Source organism: Octodon degus, unplaced genomic scaffold, assembly GCF_000260255.1.
Source record: "Octodon degus isolate 3935 unplaced genomic scaffold, OctDeg1.0 scaffold00104, whole genome shotgun sequence".
Taxonomy (NCBI): Eukaryota; Metazoa; Chordata; class Mammalia; order Rodentia; family Octodontidae; genus Octodon; species Octodon degus.
This window is the reverse complement of record NW_004524680.1, coordinates 8,992,337-9,006,894: the sequence shown is the minus strand read 5'-3', so window position 1 is coordinate 9,006,894 and position 14,558 is coordinate 8,992,337. Positions and strand designations below refer to the sequence as shown.

Below are 14,558 nucleotides of genomic sequence, written 5' to 3'. Positions count from 1 at the left end.
CCTCTCTCTCTCTCTCTCCCCCCCCCTCATTCTTTCCCCCCAAAGAATCAACAATTCCGAAGTACAACAAAGAAAATACTTGTTGCTCTTCAGTCTGTACAACAATAGGGGAGTTTTAATCTCATTCTAAGTTACAGCTGACATGGGCAGACCCATTTGCTTATCTGCCTTCCTCTTTCCCTTGCTCCTTCCTCCTCTGCTTCCTTCAATTTTTCCTTCCCACCCTTATTCTCATCAGCCTTCCTGTCCATTCATCCCACTCCCTGCTCACCCACTCCCATTTCACATCAGTCTCTCTCTCTCTCTCTCTCTCTCTCTCTCTCTCTCTCTCTCTCTCTCTCTCTCTCCTTGTATTCAGTTTATTTATCTACTTACTTGTCCATTCAGCACAATTTTTTGAACGCCTTCTATGTGCCAGGCACTGCTGTATGCTCTTAGGACACACAAAATTTCAAAATACAAGCGGACCTGCTCTCAAACAGCTCCTAGGCTTGCTAGGGAGGTAGACAGGGAAACAAGTAATTACATCTTCTGATTAGAGCTCTCAGGATAGGATGAAATATTAAAAGAGCAGCTAGTGGCCATATTCCATGTGAAGATTTCTCATAGCGACGGTTTAGTTGGGCTTGGAGAGGTGAGTAGGAGCTAAGTGTGAGGACGTGGCCCCTAAACAGAGGCAAAGCCACCAGCTAAGGGAACACTGCACCTTTTGGGATCATCAAGCAACCCAAGGGCCAGGAACAAACAGACAGAGCCCACTGGGAAGGGCTAAAAAACTTGAGGATGCTGAAAGCCAAGAAATCTGAGCATTCAGAAGTCAGCTCTGAATGCAGGGGAGAGAACAGGACAGGGTGAGAAGGGGATGCACTGCTTACACGCGTGCTCCCGCAGTCCAGATGAAAGGCGCAGGGCGCTGGCTGCACATGCCAGCACCAAAGGGAGAGGAACTGCTGCTTCCACTGACCCACCATCCATGGGGTAGGTGGAAGGACAGGAGAGTACTGAGCTCCCCAAGTCTAAAGGCAGCCTACGGGAAGAGCTCTGAATCTGTGTATTCTTTCTCTATTCCCCCTCAGCTCCTGCACTTCTCAGGGTGAGAAAACACACTAGTTTCTACGGATCAGGGTCACTTTGTCTGAATTTTAGCAAATTCTAGCAAATGAGCTATCACATGGACATGAGAATGACCCTATCTGAGTCAGCGGCACTGGGAGGCTTCTATAATAAGTCTGGTCGGGCTGCCCCCAGGCATGCCAGATCCCTGGCATACTTTTCCCGCTGCGAGCACAGGCATGACAACTTCCTAATGTTCTAGAAAATCCAGGCTCCAAGATGCAGGTTCTGGCATCCTGAAGGTCTGGGGCCCAGTGACATGGCTGTGTCTGGCCAGCAACTCACGCTGCCCACAGGTGACACGCACGTGATCAATACTGGACCTGAGAGGATGCAAGAGGCAGAGAAGGACCCTGACCAGCAGGGATCAGCGAGAAGAACAAGGCTGACACCCCAGGCATGGGGAGGGGGGAAGAAAGCACCCTGAGTCCATGCCCGTGAAGACCTTAGCGGCAAGTCTGGCTCCAGGAAAGACTCACCATTGCCAGCACTGGCAGGCTGCAGGGGACACAGACTCGGCCACCGCAGACTGTCCGCTCTGCCCTCTGTGCTGTGCACCTACAGCTCCTGCAGCGCTGCTACGGCTTTGCTCTCGCTGCCGCGGATTCCCTCTGCCCCTGCTCCTGAGTGCCTTTGTTTCCTCATAGCTTTGCTCCTCTTGCCAGGTTGTTTCTTGTTCCCTCACCACCTCCCTTACACTTGTGCTCACACGGCCGCATGATTTAGTGACTCCTGTAAGAGCTGCACAGCCTGCCAAATGGAAGGCAGGGCAGATTCCTCACCGTAAGGCTGGTGGCTGCCTCCTGTACTTCCAGGATGTTGTGGAACAGTGAGAACGTGACCGGGAGGCCATGCCTAAATTGATGCGAGTCGCACTCAGGCCCAGCAAGTCCCCCAAGTGCAGCAGGTCTCTTACCTGTGATTTCCTTGGTTGCTCCATTCGTGTGCTCCAAGCGATCCCCTTCCACACGGACACTGGGGCAGAGCACGTCTGAGGAAAGCAAGCAGAAACAGGAGCTGGTGAGAAAGCACAGCTCACGGATACCCTGTGACATACAGCAGTGAACACAGCCCACCTTACCTCCAGCACCGGAAGGGGTCAGTGCCCGAACTGGCGTCTCTATCTCTGCTTGGACTAATGCTTTTATGTATTCATGTCCTTGTTTAATACTGACTTTGCCAGCATTTTGCCCTATTTTCAGGTAAAATGGTAACCAAGTATTAGAGCCCTGCCAAAGGACCTACAGCCTCACCCACTACAGGAGCCAGACATGCAAACCAACAATCACAACACAGTGTAATAATACGTGACAGGCACGGACAGTTGCCTGGGACCCGGGCCCAGGAGGGCCGCCTACCCACCAAAGGCAGGAAGCCTTTTCACAGAGAGACTTTTCTTACAGGAATAGTGAGATAGAGCCAGTGATATGTGCATACAGATGAGGGATCCTCACGTAGGAAGGCATGGGAATATGTATGAAATTCTGAGACAGGATTGGGGCATCCACCAAATGGGACAAAGGAATGTTGGAGGCAGACCAGAAAAGTGTTCCCTAAGTCACCCTGTGAAGCTTCAGGTACAATTCCAGAAGAATTTACATGCCTGAAGACAGCAACATCTCTCAGGTACACAAAAGCACGAGAGCAAGTCACACTAAAAAAAATAGAGTTATCCTACTGGTTACGGTTTATATCCCAAAGCTTCATGCACTCACAGGTGGGGCTTTGGGGAGGTGACCAGGTCATGGATACTGGGTTACGCCTCTGGTGGGTTTATAGCTGGGTGTGATATGGGTAGGTGAAGCCTGGTAGGAAGAGGTGGGCCACAGTGGGTGTGGCCCAGAGATGGATAGATGGATAGACAGACAGATAGACAGACAGACATCTCCATCTTCCTCCCTTGATGGTACATCCTGCATCCTAACATGCCACGGACTATTTCTGCTCTGTGAAGCCCCTGTGCCCTGCCACCCTGCTATGCAGCCAGCTGACCATGGACTGAAACCTCTGCACACTGTGAGCTAAAATACACCATCCCTCCTTTAACTTATAACAAAACAACCTGGCCCCTCCCTACAGATGGGCTGCCGTGGTCTTGTGGTCCCCTGCTAAAAGTATATGCCCCTAGATAGGGGAAGCCAGATGTTTTGAAAGAGAAAACAACTAAGATGCTATTATATTATAAAAGTGTCTTATCTTAAAACCTTCATGAATTGTTGCTTTCACAAAGAAATAGAACTGTTTTGGTCTACATATCTGAGAATGAGTGAGCCCTAGCTCTGAACTTCAAAATAGTGGATCCCTTCAGTGGCTGTCAGTGCCTGAGTCCATCTCCATGGGAGCATCTTGACAGGGAGATCTCAGCCACAAACCTATGGCAGGGAGTAAAGCAAGGTCAAGCCCATCAGAATCCTGAGTCTCTGGTAAGGATTCTCTTCCTCGAACCTGGTCCTGAAGGAGATGTGGGTTTCCTCCATAATTATTTTTCTCATCCCATACTGCAGAGCAGTCTCATCATTCTGTCAATTCTACATGCAAAGACTGCTGGCTGATCTAGAGGGGCACACACTTCATCATGGGCCCACATGGGACCACAGGGACACTCCTAATTCATCAACAGTGAGGGGGGAAATGAGATTGTTCCCAATTTCAGAAGAGGGTTTTATTTGGGAAGAGGTATTTTTAATGTTTATCATAAAAGGCATCAGCAGGTCTACCAAGCCCATGGCAGGGGCTATTTTGGAAACAGCGTCAAGCTGTCCGTCTAGTGTGAAACATGAGAGAGAACGCTGGGACTGGGCAATATTTAGACGGCTCCACCCTGGACCGCGGCAGCTGCATGGTGACGGTCACTGGTTTTCACTCTGGCAGGCTGCCTGGAGACTGCCTAGAGACTGCCTAGAGACTGCCTGTCATTTTACTGGGTTTACAATATAAAAAGAGGTTACTAGGAGAGGCCTGTCCAACCCAGTGAGCAAATTTCTAGACACTGACAGCCGGAGCTCAGAAGAGGCTGCACCACCAAGCACATGTACACAGAGCCCAGGGGAGGCCCCGGGTCTGCAACCAAACTTCACAGCCAACCTAAAAACCACACAGAGAAATGACAGGATGGTCTTCCTGAAGAATGTAGAACTTGCCAAACTGCGCTAAGAACTCATTCCCAAAACAACTGCAAAGTCCTCTGGGGGCCATCACAAAGCCTGACATTCAAAAGGCTCAAAGAGTGATTTATATCTCACTTTGTAGAGTCGGGATAAATGGCTCCCAAAAATACTTCCTAGCCAGACTTGCCCCCACAGAGAAGGGCTCAGGCCCTTGGGTTATCCACTTGGCAGGAGGACGGGCTCAGTCCCTCAAGCTCCTCTCAACCATCCTCTGATTCCTGGAGGCTAAGATACCTCTGCAGCTTGGATAAAGTGTCTGTTTATTTCCACATTCACTCATTTATTCAAACTGAAATGTTTCAGTGAGATTCAGAAATCTCTCAACATAGGCTTCTTCTAGGGCCACAGAAGTGGATAACTCATTGACATAGTCCCTACCTTCAGGCCACACGTGGGCTGACCACTGTGACAGATTCCAAACAAGTAGGAGAAAAGGCATCACAGCTGTGTGACACTGTCTGCCCCCTCACCACTAGAAGCTTTCTCCTGGACGTGAGACTCTGCTGAGCTTCAAGCACTGAGGGCCTTGTTCCTACGCCTCAGCAAGGGAAAGGAACCCTCTCAGGGACCTGGTGCCCCAGAACTGATGGAACATCACTGAAGTCCTAACTCAGCATGACTGCCCCTGGGATGCAGTACTCCCATACCCACATGGATCTCAGCACCCCTGCAGATCCCCAAGATCACTACCATTCATGCCAAACAAAAATGATCACTGGCACCCAAGTTCGGAAGCAGACACCAGACAGTGGACTGGAGGGCAAGCCAGGTACAGAGTCACCAAGATTTTGATGAGCCAGTGAGAAGACTCCAAGGACTCCAGGGCTCTGCCAGAAGACTCTTGGCACCTAGGGGTGGACACATGGCCCAGTCCTAACCAAGGAGACAAAAGTTCACTATGAACAAAAGGAGGCCTTCTTTATAAAAGTTTTTTTATTTTCTTGATTATCTCAGTTACTCTTCTCTCATTGCTGGGACAAATACCTGACACCAAAAGTGAAGGAAGGAAAGATTTATTTAGCTCATAGTTACTGGAGGTTTCAGTCCATACTTGGCTGACTCCAAGGCAAAGTGGCACAGGGAAGAGACTATCCAGTTCATGGTGGCAGAACAACAACAATGGCAACAGAGAGAGCCTGTCTCTCTGTCTCTCTTACATTGCATTCAGGTTCTCTGCCCCAGGCTAGAGGAAGTACACACACCCATAATCTCAGCAGTACTAAAACCTGTAATCCCAGTGAATCATCCATAATCCCAGTGGATCATGAATTAATCTCAAACTCTAGAAGTCCCCACCCCATGACTGCATGAGGCTTTGGGGAAACAATTAGACACAAACCATAACATTGATGTAAGGGAATGACAGGTAGAATGATCGGCAATTCTTATTTCCCTTTGTCTTCCTTCATGTAGGTACATAATGTTGGGAAGGTGTCCAGGTGACATGAGAAGATGGGAATCCCCAAACCAGAAACCCCAAGCCTGGGAAAAGGACACAGGAAACAACTCAGATGTGTTAAAGCCAGTGGTCTGGGCTGTCTACACTCCATATCCACAGGCCCTCCCTTTCTCTCTGGATGTCTGAGGTCAGTGAATAGGGGGGGGGGGTGAGGAGCTAGGCATCACTCCTTTGGCAAAGGATCTACTGGAAGGCCAGGTTCCCCTTCACTGTCTCACAGTAGGGATTTGGTAGATAACAATTCAGGAGCACAGAAACAGCCATTCTGGAATTAAGGACAGCAATAACTTCTTGAAAGTGTATTCCTAATCAGTCAACTTTCCTTTTGAAAACATGAGAAGACAAAAGAGGCAATTCTCATATGGTAGGGAGTTAGCTGGACATGCTATAGGGTTAGAAGGATAAACTTTTGGGTACACAGCTTCCTGAGAAGGCTCCTCTAGCTGCTCCTAGGCACTCCATCTGCATACTTATATGAGCCTGGGGTCTGCACATGCCTTTGTATGGTACCAGGGACCCACTTTGAACCATTAGGTCCTACTCAACCAACTAGACCTCATTTGCATACATTTGCATGGTGGTTTTGAGCCCCTGCAGGGGATGGCTGTCCTGTTCATTCTGGCCCAGACCATGTAACTTCAAAAAACATCCTCTCCTGACAGAGTCTCAGTGTTAATTGACAGAAAACCCTGTTAGTCAAGAACATTTACCCACTTGCCCAAATTATAGGAAAACAAAAGCAAAACCAACCCAATGCTGGGGCAACTGGCCCTGTGCTCCAGAGCACACAAGCTTATCACCGACGCTAGCCTGCACTGTGTTGCCTGCTTTTCTGCCTTGGGAATATGGCCTCCTCAGCAAAGCAAAACTGCTCCACTTAGCACACGGCACGCTTGACATTTAATAAACTGGCTTGCCGAATCTGCTTTTCTTGAGTTCCTTTTCAGTGACCTCTTCACAAATCTTCTTGGAGAGGATTCAAGAATGACACCAACAAAATGCAGAACCCTCCACAGACTATCACCCCAGCCTGGGCAACCCCAAATCCTGTCACATAAATGGGTGAGTACAAAGACAGCGCTCCCTTCCGGGGTATTTATTACCTACTTGCTGACATTCATTTTCCTCTGCTCTTTAGGTAATAGGAAAAAAATGGCCCTGAGTTCTGGAGAGAACACAGCCACCTCTCCCAGGACACCAGGCCCTCCAACTTTGTGCCGGCTGACTGGAGCTGCTGCTTCAAGGGGAACTTGCAGGCATTTACTCCATCTTTCCAGTACAATACTTGAACTTGTCCTTGGCGTACCAGGTGTAAAAGGCGAGCACGTGTCCGCATATTGGGGAGAGGAAGCCTTTGTACAAAATGGTCTCTGCAGTCTTGTGCTTTGTTAACACAGTCATGGATCTGCCCAGAGAACACAAAACTACTCCTGTCTTGGATCAGGGTACCTGCTGCTATCGTGTGCCCACTGTGTGCCAGCGCTGTGACCTGGGATTTGATGTTCTACCTCCATCTACCATGTAAATGATCTTCCTGTTGCAAAAATATTGAAGATCAATGCCTAAGACAAAATAAAGAACTCACCAGACAGGAGCACTGTCCGTATTTGAACAAACGCGGACCTGAATTAGGATCTAGGAGTTGAGTTGGCAGAATCTAGTCAGGAGATCAGGAAGACCAGCAGAGGACAAGGTACAATGTCCCTGGAAACCACAAAGGAAGCAGATGCTACTGAGTGTACCTGACCACAGAGAGATAATGACATTCCAGATGGGGGAGAGGCAAGGGGGGACCCATGAATCAGACACCACTGAGCACTTAGCTCTCTCCTGCTGCTCACAGGCCAGAGAGGAACTGTCCACACATCCTCACTTTAGAGATATGGCAGGCACCGTGCCAGGCACAGGGGGCCCAGGAACAATGTTAATGAAGATGGCAACCCGAGTGACTCCTGAGGACCGAGTGGCCACATGTGCAGGCACTGTGAGGAGCATGCTGTACGGATCCTACCTGAGCCTATTCACTGATCTGCTGGGGAGCAAAGCTTTCTTTAGATCAAAAGTAGATGGCTTTCTGTCACCAGGCACTGCTGTAAGCATGTGACATACAGGCATGTATTTAGTTGAGTCTATACCATAACTCTGCTGTTTAGGGATCCTCATGCACAGGTACAGAAACCTTAAGGCAGGAACCTAACTCAAGAACCGCAGAGATTGACAAGTATTAATTCAACACTAAGGCTCCTTATCTGGCCCTTATTCTAATGTAGCTTCTTCGAGGTCAGCACTGCCCACAGTTGCTCAGCCAACAGGGACTCAAGTCCTACCCCCAAGCCCGCCCTGACAGAGGGCCAGCCTGCTGTTAACTGAAGCCTCTGCCATTCTGTCTGAATAATCCTGACTTGCACAAGGGTCTTCCTCGCTCACTCTGCACCCATGGCTCTGTTGGCTTCCGCATAAGAAGCTGAAGCTCGGCGAGGTTAAGTAATTTAGGGACCATCACCCAGCTAGCAAATGGCAGAGACACAAAATAAGCCTGAGGAATAAGACTCAGGCATTTGAGATCTCGACCACTATTCAAGGGATTTTAGTCATAAGAAGAGCCCAGTGTATGGAGTAACTACCAACCCTTCTGAGGCTTCAACATGGCCTCAGAATCATGTCCAGACTCTCAATTAAACCTCTGCACAATTGTGCAAGGAAGATGCTATAATCTGTACATTAAGGGTGAACAAGTAGCATTCTTAGGTGGTGGTGGGGGCAGTGTGATGTGTTCATAATCCCATGCCAGGGTCACCGTGTAGATCCTCAGACAAGATGGAAAGGTGTCACTGAGTCCTTGTGCCCAGTTCTGCCTCCACTTCCGGTCTGGAACTTACCTCCCAGATAATCCTGGCTTCCCTCTCTCTTTTATGTCAAAGTGCATGGGCACCAGAGGCCTCTGAAGAAACTGCAGGGCCTCTGCCTGAGGTCATCCGCTTGCCCCAGGTCCTCCGGGAGGGAGAAAGGCATGGCCAGGGTTCCAAGTATTTTGAGGAATGCTTTGTATTTTACAGGCAGCATGCCAGAATGTTTGGCAGACAGGCAATGCTAGAAAGAAATCACCCCCTTGGGCCAGCTGACAGCTGTAAGCACTGGTCATCTGTCCACTTCTCCCCTTCTTGATCACAGTCTCAGCAAGAACAGGTGCAGTGTGGGGGAGGTGAGGGCCTCGACAGCCAGGACTTTCCCAAGCAGACCTGAGGATGTAGTTTCCCTGGAGACTGTGGAGCAGGAAAGAAATTAGCAAGAAGGGATGCTGGGGGAGGGTCCGTTGCTGCTCCCTTAACCCAAGCCCAGGCTGTTTTTTCTGTTAGGAGAAGCTGACTAGGGCCAGGCCAAGGGAGGACAGGACTCTGGGTTGCCAGGAGGATGCTTTGGGCACAGGGGCCCTCATTTCTTCCACACCAGCTGCCCTATACACTTCTGAACTTAGAAACAGATGTAGAGGTTCAAGTTTTGCCATCTGGACTGCCCCAAAGCTCCAGTGAGCCAGTGCACGAAGATTCTAGCACAGCATCCAGCACCTAACATGAGCTCATTCACCCACTCACACCTTTCACAAGGGTCCAGCACATTGCCTCAGCTCTGGGAATGAGGACGACCACAGGAAGGCACAGGTGAGACGGCCCCTTCCCTCTGGTGTTCCCATGTGTAATGGTTGAGGGGGCCGGATGGACACTGGATGTTCTGAGCTAGGGAGCCCTCAGAAGTGAGCCACATCTGGGCTGAGAGCTCTGCCCAGGGGACAGCAAGCAATCTGCAGGCCTAGGACGTGCGCAGTCTACACTAGAAGGGGCTTGGTCTAGGAAATGCTAGAGCCGTCATGCAGCTGATGTGGCAGGAGCAGAGATGAGCAAGGGACAGACAGTAGAGCACCATGGACAGCCATGTAACCCCAAGGCAGCATTAGGAACGCAGGCTGGAGAGACCTTCACCTGGCAGGGAAACACGCTGGATCTGGGTAGAGGGCAAATCACTGCTGGCAGAGAAGGTCACTGTCCAAGGAGGGCCAAGTGGACCAGCCCATCCTCTGGATTGTAAATGTCCCAAGAGTTCCATGAAGCTCCTTTCCTCCTGTGGTGTGTCCCATGGCCCAGCCCCAGTAGGAGTCGCCAAAGACTGATTACAGCTCCCAAGAGGGACAGGAGGAGATGGAGGCATAATGGGACACTGGAGACCAGGCAGGCGCCCCGAGACCCTGAGGTATCTACGCTTAAAGAAGGAGCAGAGACCCTCGGCTTGGTGCCCAAGACACAACCTTCTCTCACTCTCAGACTCGGACCTCCTTTCCTTCTTTCACAAGATGCTGTGAGTTCCAGTTATGTACCTGGCACTGAGCTGATCCTGGATACAAAGTAAGGGATAAAATGTCGGGTTACCTGACCTTGTGAGCGGCCTCCACCAGAGAAGGTGGAGACTGACATCCGCAGTGTGTGATTCTAGAACGCAGCAGCACTGGATGGGTGAAGCATGTGGCCCAGGGGCTGGGCGTCACGCCTGGGCATGAGAGGGCCAAACTGAGCCCACTGGTTCATCAGCCTGGGGCCTTGCTGTCTCGCAGGAGCAGAGACCTGATGTGGCAGTCCAGTTATACAGAGCACAACATGCGTGCTTGGACTAGGGTGGGGACAAACCAATACCTCCCTTCTGCCTGGAAAATGTAGAATCAGATATTCAGTAAGTGGCACGTGGGTCCTAGGAATTCACAGCATGGTTCGCAGGGTAGCTCACCTAGCCCTGAAGGGGAATGGTTTCCTGTGGGACAGTGGACAAAGCCTCCACTTCCTTGGTGTCCAGAGAACACAGAATACAGCCTGGTGGAGCCCCAGCACTGACCCGAGGGCTGTTTCTGCCCCTGGAGTCTGTGCTTCTCTAGGCAGATGCTTAAACATCAGGTGCTGTTTACTACTACTCTCTCCATTAGGTTGTAGCCAAGGATCAGACATATTTGGATCCAATCTCAGGGTAAAGGCCCCTAAATCAGCCCCAGTGGCAAAAGCAGTGCACAGGGATAAGCAGCTCATAGTGCCACGAGAGGGCCTGTCGGGGCCCACGGACACCATATGGCAGCAGACACCACGGCCAAGCATGCCCATGGGTCCCAAATCGCTGGGCAGTGGTCAGTATTTCCTCCTCCCCACAGCCCATGGGCTGCTGGAGGGGCTCCTGGGCTGGGCTCTGGCTGCCTGTGAGACAGTTTGAGCAACGCTGCATATGACAAGTGCCAGAGGGAGAGAATCCCAAGTATACAGGCATGGCTGGGGCCAGGGGCGAAAGGCGAGGTCTTAGCTGGTGGCCGGTGTCTGCACACTCTCCTCTTGGAGGTGCTGCTCCTGGAGGCAGACTACAATCAGCAAAGAGGGTCTGCAGGAGGTGCAGTGGGAGGGGGGTGACCAGAGAGCTGGAGAACCTGCCTTTGTGCCTCTCCATGGCAACACCTGAGTCCCCACACCTGAGTGGGGAGCAGCTTCACCCTGGGCTCCAGGAAGTGACCCTGCTCCTACTCTTCCTGGCTGGCCACGAACAAGCCATGTAACCCTTCTGGGCTCAGTTCTATCATGACCATTTCTCCGTGATGGGCTCTCTGGCCACTTCTCTATTCAAGATTCCACCCTAACCACACCTCTGGCCACTCCGGGCTGCTCTTCCTGTTTGTCCTGTCACAGAAACCCACATCATCACACGGAGGTGAACTTGAAACTTGAATAGGGCGCAGACCTCTCTCCCATCAGTCCCTCCAGGGGGGCAGAAGAGAACATGGTTGGGGAAGACACCAGGCTCCACACTTAAGGCTGGTTCTCTACTGAATGTTTCCTGTTCACTATAATGTTCAGAATGAAACTAAACAGTCTTTCCTGGCTTGTGCTCAGCTCAGAGTCAAACCAAATTCCTCCAGAACCACAAGGCCCTGCGGATGCTGGCCCTTGTCCACCCTCTACTCTCTCCTCTTCCATTTCCTCTACCAACTCCAGGGGCTGAGGAGGAGGCGAAGGCCAGTGCTTTGCATGCACAAACCAACTCTCCTGCCCTTTTCTGCTGTGTTCTCAAAGGTCTCCCTGACCACCTCTTTTGCTTGTTTTCTCTAATCTACCTTCCCTTGTTTACTTCCAAAAGAGCACATTTTAAAACTTCCTGCTGCGATTTCCCTCTGTAATTTTAAGTGATGCCTCCCTCCTTGGTTTGTTTATCCTAGAAATTTCAGCGGTCCTGTGACCTTCAATTTGTGGCTCGCGGGAAGCATTCAATCAATATTTTCTCAATCAATGAATATAACACTTGTGGCAAAGCTTTAAGGGTTTTTGTTCTGGTTTTCATTGTTTTGTTTTAGTAACCCCAGGTTTCAGATGTAAAAACTGGAGGAACACTGAGTGAACTTCAGGACACAGAGGAGGTGTCAGATAAGGTCTGCAGATAAGGTGTCCATACCCAGCACTTAGGGCCAGGCACTTCTCTGAATAAATTTAATCTTCACAGAAAGAGGTGAGAGTGTTGCCCATTTTACAGATACTGAAACAAAGCACAAGAGACTAAGTAGTAAACAACAATAACTAAAGTCAAATCCAGGAATTCAAACTCAAGTCTAGCATATACATCCAAGTGTTCAACCTTGGTATAAACTGCCAGGCCACAGTAATTAAGTCTTTTTTTTTTTTTTTTAATTTATGTATTTGGTACAGGGTCTCACTATGCAGCTCGGACTCATAGCAACCTCCTGTTTCAACCTCCTCACCTCTGGGATTACAAGCATGTTCCACAATGACCATTTTCGGTGGTCTATACCAGCATGGCATGCTGTACCAGGGATCGAACCCTGGTCCTTGTGCTTGCCATGCATGCCTTTAGACGATTCTGTTTAAATCTGCATAGTCAATAAATAGTGGTGGTTGTGGTGGTGATAATGGGGTGCACCTGAGGCCTACTGGACTCAAGCCACTGTTCTATGACCTGTTTTTGTGAACAGGCAGTGTCACCTCTGGACCTAGGTGTCCCTAGGGTCTTCCTCTAGACCCCTCTCAGTTTCACTGCATCCTAATGAGGAAGAGAGGGAGGAGCAGGAAGAGCCAGCAACCACACTCACTGAAAACTCATCTTCTCCTCTAGGTGTCGCTCCAGGGACTGGGGCCTACTCCCAAAGGCTCCGCATCAGTACCCATGGTTCCTGAGAATAGGCTCTTGGGGAGGTATTAGCTGAGTCTGACCTTGTACCTCAGAGTTCCCTGCTGGTGAAAGATTGAGCACAATTACAAAAGGAGGAGGTCAGGTGTGAGCAAAAGCAGAGGCCCAGTTGGCATCTCCTGGGCTCCATGTCCTGATACATCCCTTGCAGGATTCCAAAGCATCTACATTCAAGCTTGCCTTGTAAGGCTGTTATGTAGATATATTTGTCAAGCTTAGATCACATGTTTCAGGACACTTTTGGGATGTGGACTGTAACTTGTGAACACCAGCACACACAGTGTACAAGGCTCCCTTCATTCTAGGGGTGCGGTCTACCTGGAGAAAGGACCCTGCTTGTGTGTGGTGCAAGGTCTGACTGCGCTCATTCAGCTCCAATGAGCAGGGCAGGTGAACAAAGGCACCCAGGTTGCCCCAGTGCTGGCCACCACACTGGCAGGCTGAAGCATTGCCCTGTCAGGCTCGCCTGAACACAGGCAGGAAGATGACTCTGTGCTCCCTGTCTTTGGGGGATCCAAGACAAAAGATGTCCACAGTAGAAAGCACATGCTGAGCAGGAGCTATGGGGTCCAGACCCCACCTTTGTGGGAGTCCTGAACACCCTGCCTGCCCGCCAGCCCCCTCAGGCAGTGCCCAGGAATGGCCTCTCACCACTCACATTCAGCTTTGTTTTTCACACTTGGGTATATGTGAACTTTGCAAAAACGATGCCGCAGACACCTGTCCATGTGGCCATCCCCACAGTTAGCAAGATGGACTGGTGGAATTTTGAGAAAATGCAAGTAGGCTTTTCACAAGGATACTCAAAATACAAACAGAATTTTAAAAATGAAGTTATTTGTTTTTCTGAGTAACCGCATGTAACCTCTCACAGCGTGTGGGCCGGAAGAGGGGTCAGCTGTCCTGATCAACACGTTCTAGTGCCATAGAAGGAACTTGAGGAAATGTGTGATGTGCCTATCTGTACATGCATTTAGATGTGTACATGCGACAGTGTTCCACTGGGCCCAGATTGTGTGTGCCTGTATGTGAGTGTATTTGTAGGTCTATGTGTACATGAATGTCTATGTGTTGTGTTGATACTACTGTGTATATATTTATGTATGTGCTTATGTGTAGGTAAATTCAAAGAAACCGAAGTCAATGTAATCAAAGGTACAAAGAAAGAGACACAAAACAAGCCCCCTAAACCATGAGGTTTGGCCACTGTCTTCCTCCAGCCTTCCAGTAAGGGCAAGTTTGCACCAGAAACAACACAATCAGTTGCACTTCTTGGAAAGCCCTGAGACATTACCTAACCCTGTGTCCACACTTGCACTCTGGTAAGTTTAGCTAAGACAAAGTTAGCTGCAGGTCAAGAGAAATACTCAGAAATCAAAATTTACCCCATGAATTTAATTTTTAAAGATGCATATTTGTAAACAAACATGTATTTGTAATAGAATATGCACATGCACATATACATATACATATTTTCTGCTGATACCAATTTACTTGTGTTGGCCACTGTATATTATCCCTCCATTAGTGCAAACCTAATGTGAAGCTCATAGCCAGTCCTGCACACACTGGAGTGCCTGGGCCTGACCTGAGCCCAGCCA

General features: G+C 49.7%; 1 protein-coding gene across 2 annotated transcripts in view; it reads right to left on the bottom strand.

Annotated features, from left to right (window-relative positions):
- The window catches only part of Col22a1 (collagen type XXII alpha 1 chain), a 239,348-nt gene that overhangs the window by 205,780 nt on the left and 19,010 nt on the right, over nt 1-14,558 (bottom strand). For both annotated transcript variants that reach the window (XM_004638934.3, XM_023723988.1), the window contains exon 3: nt 2,030-2,104. In XM_004638934.3, the coding sequence (XP_004638991.1) occupies nt 2,030-2,104 (75 nt within the window). The remainder of the gene's footprint in view (nt 1-2,029; nt 2,105-14,558) is intronic.